The sequence below is a fragment of the Plectrocnemia conspersa genome, unplaced genomic scaffold (genome assembly GCF_051122295.1).
Source record: "Plectrocnemia conspersa isolate PC_06_02 unplaced genomic scaffold, ASM5112229v1 ptg000013l, whole genome shotgun sequence".
Classification (NCBI taxonomy): Eukaryota; Metazoa; Arthropoda; class Insecta; order Trichoptera; family Polycentropodidae; genus Plectrocnemia; species Plectrocnemia conspersa.
The window spans coordinates 2123260-2145157 of NW_028277177.1; the positions used below are offsets into that span (position 1 = coordinate 2123260).

At 31.2% G+C, this 21898-nt stretch overlaps 1 protein-coding gene across 2 annotated transcripts; it reads left to right on the plus strand.

Moving 5' to 3' along the window:
• The first annotated feature begins 708 nt into the window (after window positions 1–708).
• On the plus strand, window positions 709–21644 carry Vmat (Vesicular monoamine transporter). Of its 2 annotated transcripts, XM_088201420.1 has the most exons (13): window positions 804–989; window positions 4391–4452; window positions 5090–5200; window positions 16594–16761; window positions 16831–16966; window positions 17034–17092; window positions 17163–17284; window positions 17835–17979; window positions 18049–18285; window positions 19008–19099; window positions 19163–19346; window positions 19413–19546; window positions 19619–21644. In XM_088201420.1, exons 3-13 carry the CDS (start codon window positions 5098–5100, stop codon window positions 19682–19684), a joined length of 1446 nt encoding a protein of 481 aa, XP_088057546.1. In that variant the 5' UTR covers window positions 804–989; window positions 4391–4452; window positions 5090–5097; the 3' UTR covers window positions 19685–21644. The 2 variants fall into 2 exon arrangements, with proteins under 2 accessions (XP_088057545.1, XP_088057546.1); XM_088201419.1 differs by lacking the exon at window positions 4391–4452 and having other exon boundaries at window positions 709–989.
• The last annotated feature ends 254 nt before the right edge of the window (window positions 21645–21898 follow it).

A 21898-nucleotide genomic window follows, 5' to 3' on the forward strand; every position in this document is an offset into this window, starting at 1 on the left:
AGTTAAGATTCATTATTTGAGGTCGATTTTTATTTTTTTTGTAAATATATTTTTGTTATGATTTTTTCTAGAGTCGGGCCCTACAAGGAGAATGTCCCTTGTAAAAGTAAAATACATTTCTCATAACAATGCCGAACATCTTGAAAGATTTATCACATACGTGTATGTGTACAGAGAAAAAACCAGCAAAGTTAGTGTGTTAATGTAATGAAAATTGCTTTTATGGGTCTAATGAGATAGGAGGATGAGGCATTGCCGGTCATCGCCTTCCTGTCCTATTAAACCAAAGAATAATGTTGCTCTCGCTGCCGTTAAGCCAGTGTTGCCAAAATGCCACCTAGCTTGTGGTTAAATAAATCGCACTTAAATTAAAAAAAATCATATCTCAGTATTCATATTTAGGTTTAATCAGAGATTCTTTTCTAGACCAGACATGGTTCCTGATTAAATTTTAACATAATATGAAATTCGCCTGGCAACTCATATAAAGCACCCAGCTTCTTAATACGCTGACATTGTACGTTAATATGTTTAATGTCAGTTACGAGGAGCTGGTCCGATTCATATGATTTAATTGAAGTATTTTAAAATATTTTTTAAATGACTACTTAGTATTTTTTATGTGTATCAGAATAGCGAGAACAAATTGAATGTTCATATATATATATATATATAATATTTCTAAATATATTTTTCTAGAAGCGCTTTATTATACATTTTCTATGTATGAGAAGGTAGAAGGCTAAAATAAAATACGTATATTAACCACGTGCTTGTGTTCGAGTGGCGGTTGTGTGCGCTGAAAGCGTAGAGTTGAATTAAATGCGAAGAGTGTGTAGTCGTCGGTCTCCCTGGAGCCTCATTCCACTCCAATTTGCTATCGTCGAGGGGCGGCGCCCCCAAAGCACTTGCCCACTGCTCCACATTTCAACCTTGGGCTTTTCTCTCTGCCTGATATAAAGAGCGGATTCAACAAGTGTCCCGCGCATGTATGTATATAAATTAGTTACAATTCAATTTATTAAAATACATACGCCTTTTGAATGTGATCTATTTGCTCGTTCTTTTGTGTAAATATGAACAACTGGTATATGATATATGGTATTAGAACTTGTAGATTCATATTGAATGATTACGATTATTTTCATATATGTAGAACGCAGTTTATTATTAAACAAAAATAAAATCAAAGAATCTAGATAAAAATAATAATCTGTTTCTGGAGAATTGCGTCTCGGTTGATGGTATTCACCGAGCACGTGCGTAATGATAAGTATATCGAACGTATATCCGTATCGTGTGCTTTAGAGCTAACAGTAGGGGCGTAAACCGAAACTTGCTATCACTTTATCGATAGGACTGTGTTAACGCAAATATAGTATAGTTGTTTGAGATGTATATACTGATGTATTTTAGCCATTTTTATACATACAATAAATAAAAGGAGTGGTACATTGCCTTCAAAAGCACAAATTTTCTAGGTAGTACAGTCACAATAAACATTATTATTTAAAGGGACATATTAAAGGGTTTTGACGCCGCTCCGTTTGTGTTAAAATTTGTTTGTAAGTCAATGTTGTTATTGCTTTTTGAACCTTTAAAAAATATTAGACATGGGAAGAAATATTTAACAAATGTAAATTAGTAGCAGTAAATTTAAGTATTCGATATGATTTTCAAATCGAATAAAGAAATAATACATTCAGTTTCATGTGGTTATTCATAAAAGAAAATCTAAAAAATCTATTCCAGTAAAATCATATTGGAATACATTTTTACCAGTAGATATATATATATTTTTACCATTGAAAATATAATTTATCTGGCGGGTGCTTGTAAAATTATATGATTACAAATTCTCCATACTATATGTAGTAATATATATATATTTACATACTTATCATTATTTATTTACCTGTGATGTATAAATGTTACAGTGAATATCTATTTTTTGGTAAAGTTAATTTTCACTAATAAAGTTCAACTACATTTTCACTGGTACATTTCTACTAGTGAAAATATAATTTAGCTGATAGGCGCTATTATACTGCTCTAAAATATCTATGAAACTCAATGTTCAAACCCAAGCCTAACCTAATGAAAGTTCTAAACCAAATTATAGTTTTAGAACTTTTATTAGGTTAAGTCCAACATATAAATTAAGCCAAATAATCCCACAGGAGAAAATAAACGGAAGAATAAGTACAGACACACATCGAATTTCACACATTGCTCTATAGTTTGTCTGCATTTTGATATTACACTAGGTTTTAAAAATATGATAGCTATCCTTACCGATTTTTCTATGGACTTCTAATATAAGAGGGCTGAACAAAGTATTTTCAAACCGAATTTTGGTTAATAAGAGGGCGCAAAAACCAATTATCACTTCTCAGAAGGCAAAAATTCACGTCAAATGCAATAAAATCGTGTCGGCGCCGTTGCAGTGGAAACACTCGGTAACGAGCGTTTCCACTGCAACGGTGACGACACGATTTTTTTGCTTTTGACGTGGATTTTTGCCTTCTGAGAAGGGATAATTGTTTTTTGCGCTCTCCTATTGGGCAAAATTTGGTTTATATGTTCCTTATTTAATTTGTAATATTATTATAAGAGTCGTAGTATAAACGCTAGATTATTCGGTTTTGATGTGCTTTATTCGATTCTCATTCGTAATATTGTTAATATAAACGCTTGATAATCGAACATTTTCACCACGATTGCACGATGTTATTGCTTTTGACCTGGACTGAAAGTTCACTATATGACAACACTGAGCAGCAAATAAAACACGACTAATTACCAGATAAAAATTATGAGTAGATATTTTAATGCCTAATTAAAATATTTCGCATAAAATATGATTTTAGAAAATATGTCCTAACGGTGGCTAATTTCTATATTTACATGATGTGATCTATTTCGCAAATGGTGCACCCCCATTGTGGTTGGCACTGAGGCTACATGGTCTCTGGTGGCGCAGCATCTGGAGCTGCTCTCTCTTTGTGCCTGAGTCGACTTATGTCCGACTGTTGAAATATTCTCGTACGTAATTAACTCTGAACTATTTGTATAGAGTCCTGTTCTATAAAAATAATAAATATTCGTCGCCAAGAGAGAAAGCAACCTCCAACTCATACTCGACGTCATTGTCTTACCCGATATATTTAAAATTTTTGTACCAACTTCTAATGGATTGCGTAAACAATAATACTTTAGGTTTATACCTGTCTCGATAAAAGAACAACCGATTGTTCACATTTCAATATGCCTAACACGAAAGCAACACTTTGAGAGTAAATTCCTTGATATTATATTAAAGTGTTTTCTATGTGCAGCTGCGCCTCGGAATTTATTTCAAATTGCATTTTACCGTGCGACGGAATGTCTTTATTGGTTACATGTTTATGGGGTATTTTTATTGGAATTTGTAGATCTGTTATTTAATGTATAGGTGCATGTGAAACGTAAAAACGCTTTAGAAAAAATTATAAAGATATATAGTTTTTCTAGTGATAATTAGCATGAAAAATATAGTGACCGGGTTATTGCGCAAACAAAAATTGCGCACACGAAAATTCCACACAGTGAAAATTTTGAACATAGATGTGTTTAATTACCTGATTTCCAAACACATATCCAAAATAATAGGTGATTCTTAAAAATCAGTATAAAAGATTGAAATTTCACCATTTACCTAGAAGTATAAACATCTTTATTTGTCTTTTTTATGTCTTTATAGCAAATTATTGAGTTAGGCAATTTACACTCCGATATGCTACTAGCTTAACTAAAAACAAGAATAAAACAATTTATAACTATTAATTAAACCGTAAACTTCTTACAAGATTTATGTTCATTAAATTTTATGTCATCATTTTTGTTAGAGAAAGTATTGTCGGTAACTACTCATAAAAATGTATAACTTTGTAGTTCTTAAACAAAAGTTTATAAATTATTGCGATTGTTATTTACTCATTTAAACATATTTTTATAAAATAATCCCTCGTTCTTGAAATAAAGGATTTTCACTGAAGACAGTCCAATTATTAAATTGAATAAATAAATAATTTTGACTAAAAGCTTATTAAATTCATACAGCGCCTCCAAAGAGTGAATTAAATTTTCATGTATATGAAACTCATTATTAAGTTACAAAAGTTTAAATAGATGCACGATCCCTTTTCAATATTTGTCAAACGAAAAATTGGTGCTAAATTTTGGGTTAAGAGGTGGCTACTTGACTGATGATTTCGGCGATGGGGCACAAAGGGCGGGTGGATCGCGTTGGGGTGGTTCGAGGAGGGCGACGACGTGGGGGCCCGACGGGGGCTTAGGGTGGCTGTCGCGCAGGTCCAGAAGCTGGAACCTGATCTCTTTCGTATTCCAGTTTACGGTGGAGAGCGGCAGTAGCAGGACGCCGGGGCAAATCCAACTGGCCATCCCGCGAAGGTACAGTATATAACATTTCGCACAATTGAAAAAGCCGGAAGCCCCCCATAACGATGGTTTTAGAAATCAATCAACTAAAAGACAGAAACGCGCCATTCTGATTTATGGTTACCCACGTATTTTTGCCATTAAACGATCTAATTTAAAGAGCATTATATTTAATATGAATAAAATTTGCCAATTATTATTTGTAATTTAATTAATGGCCGCATTTGCCGCTGCTTTGGTATCTGTCAAAATTAATCCCGCCGGACAATGCGACCCCTGCGTCGTGCGGTATTAACACGCCAATTAACGTCCATGTTTAAAATCAATTACAAATACCGGAAAATAAGCGATTTAAATGCCGGAAAATAATAATTATGAATACAATTAAAATGCCATTTTTCTAAAAATGAAAGTGTATCGTGAGCGGTTAGCATTCAACAGTTGGCTTGTCTATGTATTCAGAATTTTATAACATAAAACGGTCATTTTGGTTTAGTTTATACGATAAATTATTTAGATATGCTATATTTGAGTCAAAACCGAAAAATAGTGGGACTAAAATTAAAACACAAAATCAAAAATTTTAGGGGGTATTTTAAGTATTTAATTTTTTTTAAATTATGATTATTTTTGTATTTTTTTTAAATAGCTGGCGGCATGGCGGGTGGCAGGCTACAAGCCTGGCGGGAAAGCCGCCGCCTTGTGCTGGCCATCGTCGCCGTGGCGTTGCTGCTGGATAATATGCTGCTCACCACCGTTGGTAAGATCATTAATTAATTTATGAAATTATTTGACACTACATAATTTTTTATAAAAGAGGAAATCGATTAAAATAAGAGGAAATTACGTTTTTAAATTCCCCCTTTTTATTCTGATAGTATTATTAATACATTTATATTTTGTAGAATAAAAAATATTAACAATTAATTGATTAAAAATATAATTCTTAGCATTCTGGTTTAATTTCAAAATCCGAGATTTTTATTAATTTATCCCAATATTTAATCATTTTTTATATGATTTCAGTTATAGATTTTTGTTTTTAAAAACATGATTTTATACAAATAATTTATAAAAACTGTAGGTGCATTTTAGAAAAATTTGATGATTTTATATTACTAAATATGTATAGTGTGGCAGAAACTTGTGGTGTAAGTCGTTGACTCTCGCATAAACCTCAATGTGTTTTAACTAACGTATCTGAGAGATTGGAATTAGTAGTTGTTATAATTATCATTCCTATTAAGATTTTCCTACCATTCAAATTGCAACAGGTCGTAATTTAAATCATAAGAAGTTCTCTTATATTATAGTAAGCTATTAATTATTATATCTGGCTATAAAACAAAAAAATAACCCTTGTACAGTAAGATCTGGTGGCATTAAACTTGCACAGTTTTTTTTTTATTCTTTTGAAAAGTGCAAGAACACAACAATTAGTTTTAAGGGATGTATAATATTGTTAAAAATGACCAAGAGACATTTTTTTAGGTTAATAAAATAATGATATAAATAAAGAATTAATATTAATAATCTTTTTAATTTAAAATTATTTATATCAGCGGACTTTATACATTTAATGGAATTGCTTCAATGTAAATGTTTACTTAAGAACATCAAGCTTTATTAAAAGAAATTATAAAAAAATATTTTTCGGGCTCAATTTATTTTTAAATTATCTGGAAAATCTTGATCAAAAAATAGCAGGAAAAAATTCGTAATATATAGTGTTTTTGGTACTAGTATATAAGGATAGATAACAATATATTTAGTTACAGTATTTATAATTCTTATCTACGAACTAATTAAAAATAAATAAATAAATTTTTATTTGCGAAATTAAGGATTCTTCATTTTATTGCATCTCATAATGATACTATTAAATTAAATTATATCACAAATTTTATGACGACATTATTAAACTAATATATTAAAGATATAAACGAATTTATTAGCATGAAATCTAACATAAAAAATCTAACATGGTCGACCGGTGGCAATATTTTGACCTTTAATAAAAATTATCGTAAAATATAATATGAAAGGGCTCGCTATCTACGCGTTATATGATTTCTTTTGATGTAAACGCTCGTCCCCCTTTTGCCTATTATCTTCTTATGGGTACATAAAGTCGTACATAGGACATAATACAGTCGAAGAGATAAATTTAATTGAATCGTAATACTGTATAAGAGTTTTAGCGTCCTCTGGGATGTTCTTAATAATTAATACGAAAATATGAAACCCAGCCTTTTGAGCAAAAATCGTTTATTACATTTATATAAGTGGGATATTCGAAAAGTTCAGTAAATATTTCTTAAACATTATTTTTTGAGAGAGACTTCATTTAATGTTTTTAAAACATCGGTCTGAAAATGGGTTTTTGATTTTAACGTAATATAAGTCTCGCGTTTGCTTTTTACGGAACCCAACGCGCGCAGAATTTTAGATACATTATTTAATATAGAAACAATTAATTATTTACAACGCTTTTTTAAATACATTAAGCAACTGAAGTATATTTAGTTTTTTTTGGCAATAGAAAGAGTAAAAATTCGCTTCTATTTTTACTAGTCTTTACGAGTAGTGAGCGATTTACTTAAGCAACGTCGGCAGACGTTCTGTGTTTCCCGTTTAAATTAATTAAAATCGTATATTAGACAATTCGCACTTTAATAAACCAGGGGCAAACTCTCGCCTGACAAAGTTTTGATTGGCAATCGCACATGACGGCCACGACTAATTGAATTTCGCTTGATAAATTAATTTTCGTTCGGTTAATCATAGCGCATCTTCAGCGAGATTGGTTTATCTTGGGAAATTTGTGTTAGAAATATTCGACGCTAATTAGAAAACAGCGTTTTTAAAATATAACTAGGTGTCAATGAGCGTTTGATTTTACGCCTAGGGATGTAAGAGGGTTGTCGGAATCAAATCGCTCCGTCGGAGGTCCAATTTAATTACCCTCAGCAGCAGGCAACCTAATTACCCGTGACTGGCTTCGCGCTTAAAAGGTTGACCTGTATTAGCTTCTGGATATGGCGACACCCTGGACGGGCGTGACCTCTAGCTTGCGTTATAATTAAGCAGTAACTAATAACCCTAAAGACACTTACACGCATAATGCATTTAAGACCACAAAATATTGGCTTAAGTAGTAGTTTTATTTCATACGGCCAATACAGCGCAGCTCAGTGAAGAACAAAGAAAGTAATATAAAATATTAGTAAGGGTCAATAGTATCGGGATCACCCATAATCGTTGCGTTGAAATTATGCGCATCACTATTTCAACAAGAAAAGTTACGGGTACGTTGCTAAATGTTACTATTACACACGCCTGATAAAATATGAATAAGACAAAATTAATGAGTCTGGTTACGCCCTGAATTATCGGTATTGGTCGCCGTCGCCATCGCAGTGGGAACGCTTGTTACCGAGCGTTCATATTAAGACTTTATATAACAATAATACTACTAAAAATCGAATAAAAAACATATAAAACGAATTTAGGAGAGCACAAAAACTCCTATTGACCAAAATTCGGTTTGAAAGTACTTTAACCAATAATCTCATACCAAAAGTCCGTAGTAATATCGGTAAAGATAACATTTTAAAAACATAGCGTAATATCCAAGTACAGACAAAATATGAAGCAAAATGCGAGATGCGACGTTTGTCTGTACTTCTTCAGCTTATTATCCCCTAAGAGATGAGTTGGCTTTTGTATTTTTGACTTGCCCTAATGAAAATTCTAAAACCATAATTAAGTTAGGTTTAGGTTTGAACAGCAAATGGACGTTTTGCAACTTATAGACATTTTAGAGCAGCATCTAATTTCGCTAGCGCCCATCAGTTAAATTATATTATCGCTAGTAGAATTATATTTGGAGTTCACTATTGAAAATATAACTTCACCGAAACATACGCCTACACTTTAACACTTATACATAGAATGTAAATGTATATATTACTACGTATGGAAAAGTTTAAATTATATGATTTTACTCGCACGTACCAGATAAATTATATTTTCAGTGATCAAAATATATATCTATCGGTGAAAATGTATTCCAATATGATTTCACTGTAATAACATATTTTAAAAAATATTTTTGATATATATATATATATATATATATTAATATCAGAAGTCTGTACTTCTCTTTTAGCATATTTTCCCCTAAAGATAAATTGGCTTAGTTTGTTTTTTAGACGTGATCTAATAAAAGTTCTAAAACTTTAATTAGTATTAGATCTTTAATTAGGTCAAGTTGGTTTTGGGTAATTCGTGTAAGTTAAGTTTGGGTTTGGACAGAAAATAGACGTTTCGCAACTGTCAAATTGAGTTTTATGGACATTTTAGAGCAGCATTATAGCTAGTAGAAATATATAATACCTCCAATAAAATTAAAAATGGGCAATAAACAATAAATAAAGAGTTTCAGCTTTTGCTGAACATTCAGTAAAGGTTTCTAAATTATTACTTGCGTTTTGCTTTGAGAACGAAGAGAGGATGGTATTGTCTTTTCTGGAGGCTCCGTATCAGCTTGATGTACCTGTCAAGAAGATAATAATGAGAGATATCAAATCTGTTATTAAAAACAACCTCAACTCCAAAAAGTTCATAGAGATGATCTAATTATATGAACTTACAGATAGTGCCATTAATTACAGATAGTGCCATCACATTAATCTTCAAATCTTCTTTGATACTTCAATACTATACAGCTCAATGGAATACTGGGAAGTTTATAATGATACCAAAATTCACAAAGGATTCACAAGGCTAATCATATAGGCCAATTCTCCTACTTATATTATCAAAAGTTTTCGAAAAACTGTTGCTCAGAAGAATTAGATCAGTTTTATAGAGAAAAAAGTTAGTTCCAAGTCATCAATTTGCTTTTCTTCAGGAACACTGTACAATCAAACAAGTACACTGAGTGGCGGGTGAGGTGAACTGAAGCCTCCAAGAACGGAAGTACTCTTCAGCTGCGTTTCTAGATATTAGCCAGGCGTTCGACAAAGTGTGGCACGAGGGTCTACATTATAAACTCAAAAACGCACTACCCTCAAATACCAGGATGAAATATCAGTTCTTCATAAAATAAGATCGGGGGTGTCTCAAGGCAGTGTGGTTGGACCGATAATGTACCTACTATACACAGCAGACCTACCAACAACTAGCGAAACCTTTCCAGACGACACAGCCTCACATGAAGATCCAAACAAAACGTCTAGATTTATACGGGAACGTCTGAATAAAATTCAAAAATGTCTAAAATTTTGGAGAATCAGGGCAAACGAGCCAAAATGTGTCCATGTAACATTTACCATGAAAAAGATTAAATAATATTGTATTACCACAATTAGATAGTGCCAAATATCTTGGGATGCACATGGACACAAAACATATATGGAAATAATATTGGCTATAGGGAGAAACTCTTAGATGTCAGTTTACAGACAAGTATGTATGGGGTACAACTACAGGGCTCATCGAGCAACTCTAATATAGATATAATCCAAAGATACCAAGATAAAATGCAAAAAAAGGAAAAAGGTTGAGGAAATGAGACCAATTAACATGCTGCCTTGTATATAGATGGTGATGGAAGAAGCTATATTCAAACAATTAAAGGATTTTATTATTTCTCAAACCATTCTATGTGAACAACAATCGGGATTCAAGAAAAATATTCCACTGAGACTGCATTACAAATAGTTATAAATGATTGGTTGTTAGCCAACGATACAAACAAAACAAAGCTCTCGAAACAATAGACAGAAGAATAATGTTAAAGAAATAAAAGTTGATAATAATTATTTTAAAAAAAAGAAAGCAAAAATTTAAATAAATTATGCGTAATCCAAAGAAAAAATAATATCTCACGTTGTACCACAAAGGTCTGAATTGTGACCATTGCCGTTTATATTATATAGTAATGATGCGGACGACACTTTAATACATTGCATAGGTGATAATGTTAAAGAAGTTGTAGATAATTTAAATATTGAATTAAGTATAATAGTAATATGGTTAAAAAAATGTACTTTAACTAAGTGAGAATAAAACTAAATGTATGATTATTAATTGTAATTGAAGTTGTAATTGCCGCAGAGGGAACGCTCGAGCGTTCCAACACAATTTTATTTCTTTTGACGTGAATTTTTGACTTCTGAGAAGTGATAGTTGTTTTTGCGCCCTCCTATTATTTAAAATTCGGTTTGAATTTAAAATTTGTTAATGTAAAAATTAGCTCTGTAAACTAAATAAATAAATAATAAGGATAATATTAGATGCCATATATAACTAAATATGACAATGGTGAAATAAGTGATCTAGAAAATAAAAATAAAATATAAAGAAAGTCTGACGAACCATCCTAATCAGTTTACGAAGATTTAACAAATGTCTAATACAGGAAACGCATGAAGAAGCAGTAAAGGCTAAAATGATATCTTCAGTTGTCAAGTGAATTACTGATGGGCGACTCATCTACCTGTCACTAAATGGTCAAACAAATTGTTAAATATCCCATAACGACAAATTACAAATTTTTCATATACAAAAAAAAAATAGAAATATTTATAACTACACTGAAAAATACACATTCACTGTAACATTTATACATCGCATGTAAATAAATAATGATAAGTATGTATATTAATTACCACGTATGAAAAAGTTTAAATTATATAATTTTACCAACATCTGATAGATAAATTATAGTTTCACTGGTAAAAATATACTAGTGAAAATGTATTCCGATATGATTTATAAAAACAATATATTTTCGAGATAGATTCAAAACAGTTTTTTTTTAGATTTTCTTTGGAGGATAAGCCGAGAATTTTTGTTTAGTTTTCAGGGGGGGGGGGGCAAAAGTTGGCTAGTCATTGGTTGTTTTTTTTTTGAATATTTCTATTTCAATAAGATTCTTTAAATGACATATATTTTTCTAGGGAAATTCAAGGAGGGTGTCAAATGCTCCTACCTGCCCCTCCCCTCCTCGAAATGCCCCCCCTTACATTTTTTAGTTTAAAAATCTAAGATTATTTTTATTAAATATAAATAATAAACTATAGATATTCTCTCAACTTTTGGACCATGTTGTAGTCGACACGCACACGCTCGGGTGGTTCTCGTTTACCCTGCTCAAAGGCTGTCACGTGCAAGCAATCCATTTGAAGCGATAGAGTAGATAGGTGAGGAATGAACATAGCACCATGTGGGGGTGTAGTGAGCTTCGCTCTTTATATTCAACTCCACTATTGTGATATAGCCGGATGATTAAGCCGTCATATGCCGCGTCATCCCGTTCCAGTTATTTTCACGTGCTATAAACGATTGTTTCCAAAAACTTGATTAAATACATGGGATATGACGAACGGTTGTTTGATTGAAGCTTAGTTTTCGATTATTGGAACGTCACTTGTGTGGTAGCAAATATCATAGTATAAATAAATATAGCCTGGTCTATAAAATTTAATAAAAAATATTTTTATTAAATTATAAATCAATAAATTGATGCAATGATAAACAAATCTTTGTCTTCATTGTATTAAATCTTGTATTCTTATCCAAAACCAGCTATATATTATTTTTGTAATACATGATTTCTATCTGGAGTACAGTGAAATCTCAGTATAGCGAAGCTCATGGGACCAAAGAAAAAATTCGTTATATTGAATGCAAAGAAGATGATATTACTACAACATCAAAATAACCTCTGACAAGATTGAACGATCGTATTTGTACATTTTTTAGGAAACTTTAATGAACACAATAAAATTTGTTAAAAGAATGTTTTCTAAAAATAGTTTTAGGTCGGCAAAACACCTTGAATGTCGCTTTGGAACACACCAGGCATACTCCAAATCAAGAAAGAACTGAATTCGGAAAAATATTGTGGCAAGTAGTAACGTCATTCTTGAATTCGGATCAAAATATTTCGTTATACTAAGTTCAGTCTTCGTTGCAATGAAAACATTTTGTATGAAAGTTTTTCGGGAACAAATTGAAGATTCGTTAAACTTAGAATTTTCTTATTTATGTATTCGTTATAAAGAGAGTTCACTGTATATTATTACAATTTTTTGAATAGGCTGTTTCATTAAAATAGTTTTTATTTCACAAAGTGTGACGGGTTTGCTTCTAATGAGGTACAAATTGAGCTTAATTGTGAATATGTATAATACTGACGTGTAAAAAATATGTATCAAAGGGACTGCTAAATGAAAGAGTTTTGTAGAAGTGCACCGATGGTTCAATAACAACCTAACTTCGTGCAGATAAGTGACGTAGATACCGGTGGCGGAACTCGCATGTTAACGTCGGTGTTTCGATGTTCCACTGATTAGATATCTTACTCTGAAGTAGAATGTACTTCAGAGTAAATTAGATGTTAATTCCCCGAATAACCTAATAGCTAATATTTCTAAATCGGAGTAAGGTACAAATAAACGGGATCGAAGTGCAGAAAAAAAAACTAAATATAATACATTACGATATTCCATTGAAGCGGTTTTTTTACGATTGTGAATTTATCTTCTGATAATGAGGTAATTAGCGCGTTTCGCGTCTTTAAGCGCTTTCAATAACCGTTAGTATTTTTAGTACGGCAATTTGTGTAACGCTTTATCTTCTCAGAATAAGACATTAACGTATCTTATTTAATTATCTATATAGCTATTCACAAATATGCCTTGTCTTATATTGACTAATTTATTAAGTATGCCGTTAGGCTTTTATCTGATCTACAATATTGTTTTATCTGTTCCTAAACAAATTAAATCAATAGTTAAAAAACGTGAAGTAATTATAATCGCCATTAAACAATGTTTGTAAAGATTATATAGCTTCACAAGCAACCGATCAATCAGTCTTAACAATATTTTATTATTAAACGCAATGTTTTTTATAAGAATTGCACTTTTATTACGTCAGAAATCTATTCGCAGAATCTGGGTCATTTGCGTTTTATACAGCTAACGTTAATACAACTGAACACTTTCGTTAATATGTAAGATAAAAACATTCAGGAAGGCGACAGAAAATCTTTCACGGTTCATTGGGTAAATAATAGATAAATAAACAAGGTAATAAAGATAATATCGATTAAATTATATATAATCTTATATGACCAATGCAAGGCTAACTATTAATTGACATGATCTGATCAGTTTATATGGATATGAAACTAATAACCATTTCAGTTTTATTCATATTGAATAGAATATCCAGTCCCATTTTTTATAGCATACAATTTAGATTTATAATGTTCCACATTTTTTCATTTCTTCGTATCTACGAATAATTCCATAGAAAGCATCGTTTGATGTGACTATATCCACATATATCCTAGGCAATATATTTTAGATTAATAGTCAGTTGTAAAATATTTTGTCATCTATACGCTGTAAATTACCTACCTTACCTGAAATCTATGGGTACATTGAACTTGTTCTATGCAGATTTTACTAGTGAAATAACAAATGTAATCGGTAAGAAATAATTTCCTTGTCGCGCTCCTTTTGAACTTTTTAAATCGTTTAATCCTTACCACTTTGCTAACCAAATCGCGAACAGACATCCGTTTGTGGTATATCTATCTTCAACTTTGTACATACACAACAATCGATTTCATTTTATGCTGTTGTACACTTGTCGGAAATCAAAGTGTGGCAGACGTTACAGCGCTATTCTACAAATACAATAAAACACTGCTGTAAATCTGAAATAATCGTTTCTTAATTATAAATATGTATGGAATCATATTTAGATAAATAAATATTGTTCCATTCGGATTTTTTCGCTATTTAATAGTACTTTTCAATAATGAAATTATGTAATATTTTAAATAAAGATATTGAAAAATCTATCGACTCAAAATCAGATTCTGGTTCTAAATATGATTTTAACAATTTTAACTTCATTGGCAAGTATAAACAGTATTAATAAAAGTAATAAATTTGAATCTATCATTATTTACATTATTTTACAGGACGGAATAGCGTAGTCCGTACCGTCTCAGACTAGTAATTCTGAGGTTGCGGGCTCGAGCCCCGGCAGCGGCACTCAAATTTTTATTTATAAAAAAATGACCCAGCTGCAGTGACTTATATTGGTTATAAATTATATTACACATAATAATTTATAATTATTAAATATAGATGTCACCGATTCACAGACTTTCAATCTGGTGGTTAATATTTACTGTGTAGGTATTCATTACATTTGATTGGTACAGATTTACCGGGTTGTAACGCATGGCTTACGCTTATCAGGTTAAAAAAATAATCTAAAAAAAATTTAAAAATACCAAGCGATTAAAAATTCAAGCATAATAAGTAAATATCAAAAATGTTTTATAATATGCATAGATGTTATTTTATAAATTAAAGTTAGTAAAGTTGATCTATGGTTCATACAAAAATATATGAAAATTTCCAGTTGTTCCAAAATACAGCCTTTGAAATTTTCCAAAAAAATATTATTTTTTAAACAGTAAAAAATATTTGTTTGTATGTTAATATTTTTCGTGTTATTATATATTTATGTAATTACAAATATATAAAAAAATAAAATAAAATAACTAAAACTATTCTATAATGTATTTCTTTAAAATGGTCTAGTTCTTAAAATTTAAAAACCTGGTTTCACTAGCGTCTTAAAAAATACATTGTGAACGCGTTCGCCTTACAGTTCTGCGCTCCTAGCATATATTGTCTTGCCGCAGCAGATGGGGAGGAATATTTTAAATTAAATTTTATTAAAATACTTTCTAAAAACTATTTGTCTGATAAAGCAACCTTCATAAGTCGACGGATATTGATAATCAACAATACAATCATTTTTATTTTTTTTTAAATTATAGAACATTTTTTTATTAGTAATATGGGGATCTGACGAAATTTGATTATTTGAAATAGTATATTAAACTTATTCTGAAAGTACCTCCCTTTATTTCAGTGAAATCTTAGAGTAAAAGTAAAGAAATCAATAATGTTTTTGACAGAAATTAAAAGCGGTAATGTTCATATAATTATATTGTGAACGCGATCGCCTCACAACTTTGCGCTCCTAATAACATTCTGCATGGCGGCGCAGTTGGGGAGGAATATTTTAAATTCAATTTCAAATGAATTTTGAGTACCTTCTAAAAACTATTAATCTGATAAGCACTACAATGTCTAGTGACCTTCATAAGTCGACGGATATTGATAATGAACAATTTCTTTAAATCATGTCATTATATGGAATCTAACGAAATTTTTGAACATAATTGCCATAGTTTTAATTTTATATTTATACATGAAACCTACTCTAAAAATAGCTTTCATCATTTCGGTGAGATGCTGGAAAAAAGTACAGAAATCAAGAATGTTTTTGACAGAAACTAAATGTGATCATTGCAAACACGTAATATATTGCGAGCACGATCGCCTCACAACTCTGCGCTCCTAATAACATTCTGTGTGGCGGCGCAGGTGGGGAGGAAGATTTTTAAATCCAATTGATTATATTAAAATTTCAAATGAATTTAATAATATTAAATTTTCTGGAGAATCGGCTGATGCGGATAAAAATGCTGAAAAAGAATTTATTTCCTAATTATCCAAAATTATTGAAGATGGAGAATATTCCTCTAGCCAAATATTTAATGTAGATGAGACAGGTTTATTTTGGAAAACTCTTTAACAATGAAAAATATGAATGAAGCCTTCACGCACCTTGACAAATTTTTAAATATTATGGAAGATTGTGATCCCAATGGAGAACGCATATTTCAAGTGCGTAGGGCGATCAATAAAAACATAGCATGTTATAAAATACTTTATGAAGAAAAGAAAAAGAATAGTGGAAAACAGTTAACTCTTGATAACTTTTTAAAAGTAGCACCCGCAAACCCCACTTAAACGTATCTCTTAAACGCCTTATATTTACTTGACAAATAAATATTTTAAAATACACACAATTTCAATTTTTTTACTTCCCTCGACTTTCGAACATTCAACATTCGCACACATTTTCAGGAACCAATTATGTGCGAAAGTCGAGGGCCGCCTGAAGTGACTTTTTGCTGATTTTTCTAATGGAAGCATGTTTAAATATATAAAACTGATTTACCGATATTTTAATTTACAGTTCCGATTATTCCCGAATTCCTATATGATATTCGACATCCCGATGCGCCACTCAGTGGTCCAGTAATGAAAGAGATACCTTCCACCACAACCGTCGCTCCACCATGCGTTTGTCCAAACTCTCCGAACGTGACAGCATCGCCTACATCAGTATCGAACGAGACAGAATGTGAGTTCACCACGAAATAAGATCTTCGTCCTTATTTAAAACCCTTCGTTATATCGTCATATGTTTCAGCTGCCAATATAACGGTGCTACTGCAAAGGAGACACAAGGAGCTTGTGGAAGAGACTGTCGAAGTTGGGATGATGTTTGCTTCCAAAGCATTTGTGCAACTGCTGGCTAATCCCATAGTTGGCCCTTTGACACACAAGTAAACATATAAAGATATATACAACATAAATAAAACTTCGATGTTAACTAACTTTGTTAATCTGCAGGATCGGATACAGCATCCCGATGTTCACCGGATTCATAATAATGTTCTTGTCGACTTTGAGTATGTATAATCTATATTAATTTACTATTTGTAATATGATTTTTATATTTAATTAAAATTATTACTTTAGTATTTGCATTTGGGAGATCTTATGGAGTTCTCTTCATGGCTAGAGCACTCCAAGGCATCGGTTCGTCTTGTTCATCCGTTTCTGGAATGGGAATGTTGGCTGAAAGATATCCTGACGATAAAGTAAGTAATTAGTATGAACCAGAGAGCTCTAAGCATTATAAGCCTTCCAGGATTTTTGTAAATTGTTCATATAGGCCAGTACTTCAAAACTAATTTATCGTCCTGACGAACATTTATTGTTAATCGGTGTGTCATTTACAAAATTCACATTCACGACTCTCCGCAAAAATTAACTATAATGCCTTTTTGTACCAGAGAGAATTCAGTCATTTCATTTTTTTTTTAATGGTGGTCGTTTTTTCCCTCCTGATGCCTCTACCTGCCCCCCTCCCGTCCCTGTTCCACGAACTGACAAATTTAATTAAAACTCAATTGACGATGTACCATTAAAACAACGAGAAAATGGGTATGCTATTGCGCATACTCAAAATATACCCCCTTTCGATTCCGTCATTTACCAAGATGTAAGATGAATAATAATAAAACGTATTTTATTAGTCTGCAGGCTGAAACAGAGTGTTGTTATTAAACTAAAATCATGTTTATATTGACAAATATATAGCGAAGGTTCTCTACAGATTTTATGTTAAATATATTTAAATAATTTCAGGAACGCGGTAACGCTATGGGCATCGCTTTGGGAGGTTTGGCTCTAGGTGTCCTGATTGGACCACCCTTTGGTGGTGTGATGTACGAATTTGTTGGCAAATCAGCTCCATTTTTGATCTTGTCTGCATTAGCCCTGGGAGACGGATGTAATAATATTAATGAAAAATATAGAGTATGTTGTACATTAATCTGTAAATATATATACCATTTTTTAGTGCTACAACTTTTGATGTTACAACCGGCTGTTGTACGTCAAGAGTCTGATCCGCCTTCTTTGAAAGCTTTAGTAACGGATCCTTACATAATCATCGCTGCTGGAGCAATCACTTTTGCAAATATGGGTATAGCGATGTTAGAACCTTCACTTCCAATTTGGATGATGGATACAATGGGCGCTGGAAGGTGGAAGCAAGGAGTCACATTCCTACCTGCGAGTATTAGTTATCTAATAGGTACTTACATTTTAACTACATTATATAATCAAAGTGAACATTATTATAAAATCACCCAAATCTGAATATAACGCATGAAGTTAGCAGTTATTAAATTTTATCCATGGTTTTAAACTTGGCTAAATATATTTACCAATTACACTTTTTTGTCACAAATGTAAAATTATAAATTAATTTAAGCATTAATCATAAAAGTCGGCAAAATACATATTTTTGCAATAAAAATTAACAATGCATATTTTTACATATTTATCAAGTTCTCTTTTTATGGCAAAAATATTGTATTAGTATCATTTTTATTTATACATATTATCTGAATAAACTGAGTAAATACAGAACGCAAGGTTTCGAGCATAAATTGCTATATCACAAGGTATAACGTGGGATTATGAGCGCAAAGCACTAATTTATAAGCTCGTAGCGTAAAACATCTAGTATAGTAATCTACCGGCATCTAGTATTATAGTATATTATCAAATTTTATATGAAATTTTTAGTTATTTTAATCCACTTTTATAAGTCATCCGTTGGTTTTAACTTCATTGACACCAATCTAATAATAATTTTCTAAAATGTACGAAACACAATGTCCGACATTAGTTTTTTTTTTTTTCTTATATTATCATATATTAAAGTTCATTAATAAAATATAAATAAATAAAAATATGTGTTTCGTTACCTAAACGATATACCTAGAAGAATATTAACCGTTCATTTTTCAGGAACCAACCTCTTCGGTCCTCTCGGTCATAGAATGGGACGTTGGTTGGCTGCTTGCATGGGTTTAGTAATCATCGGAGTTTGCTTGATTTTGGTTAGTTGAATTAAATCAACATGCGTCCTAATTAAACCTAAAAATGAATTTATGTAATAATAGATTCCGATGGCCACTTCCATAAATCATCTCATCGTGCCAAACGCCGGACTCGGATTTGCTATTGGAATGGTGGATTCGTCCATGATGCCAGAATTAGGATATCTGGTTGATATTAGACACAGTGCCATTTATGGCTCCGTTTATGCGATCGGTGATATAGCATTCTGTCTCGGTTTTGCAGTTGGTAAGTGTTTAATCCTGAAATTAAGACTATTAAACCTTCACTTTATATTTATTGTATTATAATCAGGCCCAGCAATGTCAGGAACTTTGGTGAACACAATCGGATTTGAATGGATGTTGTTTGGAATTGCAATCTTGAACTTCTTGTATGCACCGTTGCTGTATTTCTTGAAGTCGCCTCCTACAAAGGAAGAGAAAAAGGCATGCGATGAAATGTTTTTATTAGAATACTAATTAAATGTGAGATTTATTTATTCTTTGTAATGTTTTCAGTCGCTCATCATCGGTGAAAAGTCTTCTGTCCGTTATGTGAGCTATCAGAACGATGAAGAGGAATAGTCACACATTAAAACCATATTGATTTACTAAGACTCTTCTACCTAAATGAAATGCTCTGATAATAAATCGATGATAATTGCCCTCGTTGATTTATTACAGTAAAGATGAAAATGTTAACAAGACTTCTCTTTATCTGTTAACATAATATCTTCAGTATATGAAATGAGTCGGTCAATATGGTATGTATCCAAATGAGACGAACTTACGAAGTGTTTACGAAATCACTGGTTTAAAGTTATCTAAAAGATATGTTTCTATATAAATATATACATGCAATGTTATTTAAAATACAAACTATATTCATTGACTAATGATTTTGTGATATTTTGCTAGACGAAGACGATAAGAGTCTTTGTTACACGCTTATTGTCGATTTGTTGAACTGAAAGTATTGTGTTAACTTGAAACGCGCAACGACTTGTGTGATAATTATATTATTGCCCAAATTGTCACACAAATTGAGCATGTTTTTGATCGGTCTGTATAGACTAGAAATGATTTTTGATGACAACAGAATATGTGATCTGCAATGCTTATTTTTTCATTGTTATAATGTTTTCATATATTATACATATATATTTTTTAAGCAATATATATTAAACTTAAACTGTTAAAAAACATTTTGATTCAGTTAACAAAAGATATATTGAAGTCATCTCACTTATTACATATAGATATTGCCCTGTAATAATTTATATGACTTCGGTATGTATGAATGAAACCTTATTTTTATATTAACTTTGAGGATAATATCAAACTATTGGAAACAATGCTTCATAGAGGCTGTATAAAACAATTTATGTTACACTTCATTGTTCTCTGGAGATCAGGGTAGACATTGATTTCTGACTATTTGGAAAGATCTACCATTATTTGAGTAATAACGTGGCCTAACCCACAATATGTATCATTTAAATATAAAGACAATATAAAATGTATTAAATTAAACATCACTTTATTTAGAAATGACAATATTTATAAAGCACAATAATGTTTGATTGACAATATGTAATGTGCGTATTGCAAAGAACCAATTTTTTAAAGGCATGTGTATATATTTACATATTATACACGTGTATGTCTATAAAACCAATAATCTTCTGGATATAATATATATAATAAAAGTTGTAATGCTGTACTTTCAACAAATATAAATAAACCTTCTTCACATACACAAGATATTTTATGGTTTACATAGTCATCGAATGGCTGCGAAGGCTGAATATTTACATTTTTCATTGGAAGATATTTTATATGACGTATTTTTGATGAACAGTGTTCTTTTTAAAATAATCGTCCAGTATCTCATATAAAAATATGTTTATCCATTTACAGAAATTTTATTAATTTAAAATTATATGTAAAATATTAAAAAGATCTGCAGTATATTTTTACTTTCACTGAAAACTAATAAATGTATATGATATGATAAAATATATTTATATACATGTGTATTATTGAAATATTATATTGGAATGACCAATTCGATACAAGGCATTAGCGATAGTCATATTTAAACATGTATGTATTTGGAAATTGTTTCCAAGATATTGAGAATTGCCGAACAAATCAATAATTTTAAATCTATATAAACGTATATCATGATTACGTATCAATTTATGAAGTAAAAATATTCATGTATTCTTCTTAAATGAAATAAAATAGATTTTAGAATTGATGAAATGTTTCATATTGTATGTGATTATATTATATTATATGTATGTAAATGGCTTTATCAATGAAAATAAAATGTCTTAGCATTAAATTATAATATTATGTCAAAATTGTTTAAAGAAAATATGCTTCTGTAATAATTCCATTAGTTCAAGTGGTGGAGAAAGAGCCCTTATATATAATATGATATTCACATATAAATGTTCCAAAATTGAAATGTTACTCTTGTCATTATTGTATTGTTTAAAATGGTGCAAATATAAAATATGTAGGTATATGAATTAAATACTTGGTTTCATTTCCCCAATCATTTAAACAGCAATGTAAAGTCATAACTAATTCATAATTTGCCTAGTAGCAGCGACTATCGAATCAAGAATTATAGTTATTCAAGATAATAAGGCCCATTAGCATTACGTATTGTTGACTAGACGCCGGCGACTCGAAAACTTAGGCAACTTGGCTAGGCGATTAAGCCAAACGACTTGTCTTGAGTAGTATATACGTGCAGAATAGACGTCGAAGAAATTATATTATTTT

Excerpts from the sequence above, each read along its gene's own strand:
- Vmat (XM_088201419.1), top strand. The coding sequence starts at position 5,098 with ATGGCGGGTGGCAGGCTACAAGCCTGGCGGGAAAGCCGCCGCCTTGTG. Across the intron at positions 5,201-16,593 it reads TATGCTGCTCACCACCGTTG|TTCCGATTATTCCCGAATTC; the intron begins GTAAGATCATTA and ends TTTAATTTACAG. Across the intron at positions 17,980-18,048 it reads ATTAGCCCTGGGAGACGGAT|TGCTACAACTTTTGATGTTA; the intron begins GTAATAATATTA and ends ACCATTTTTTAG.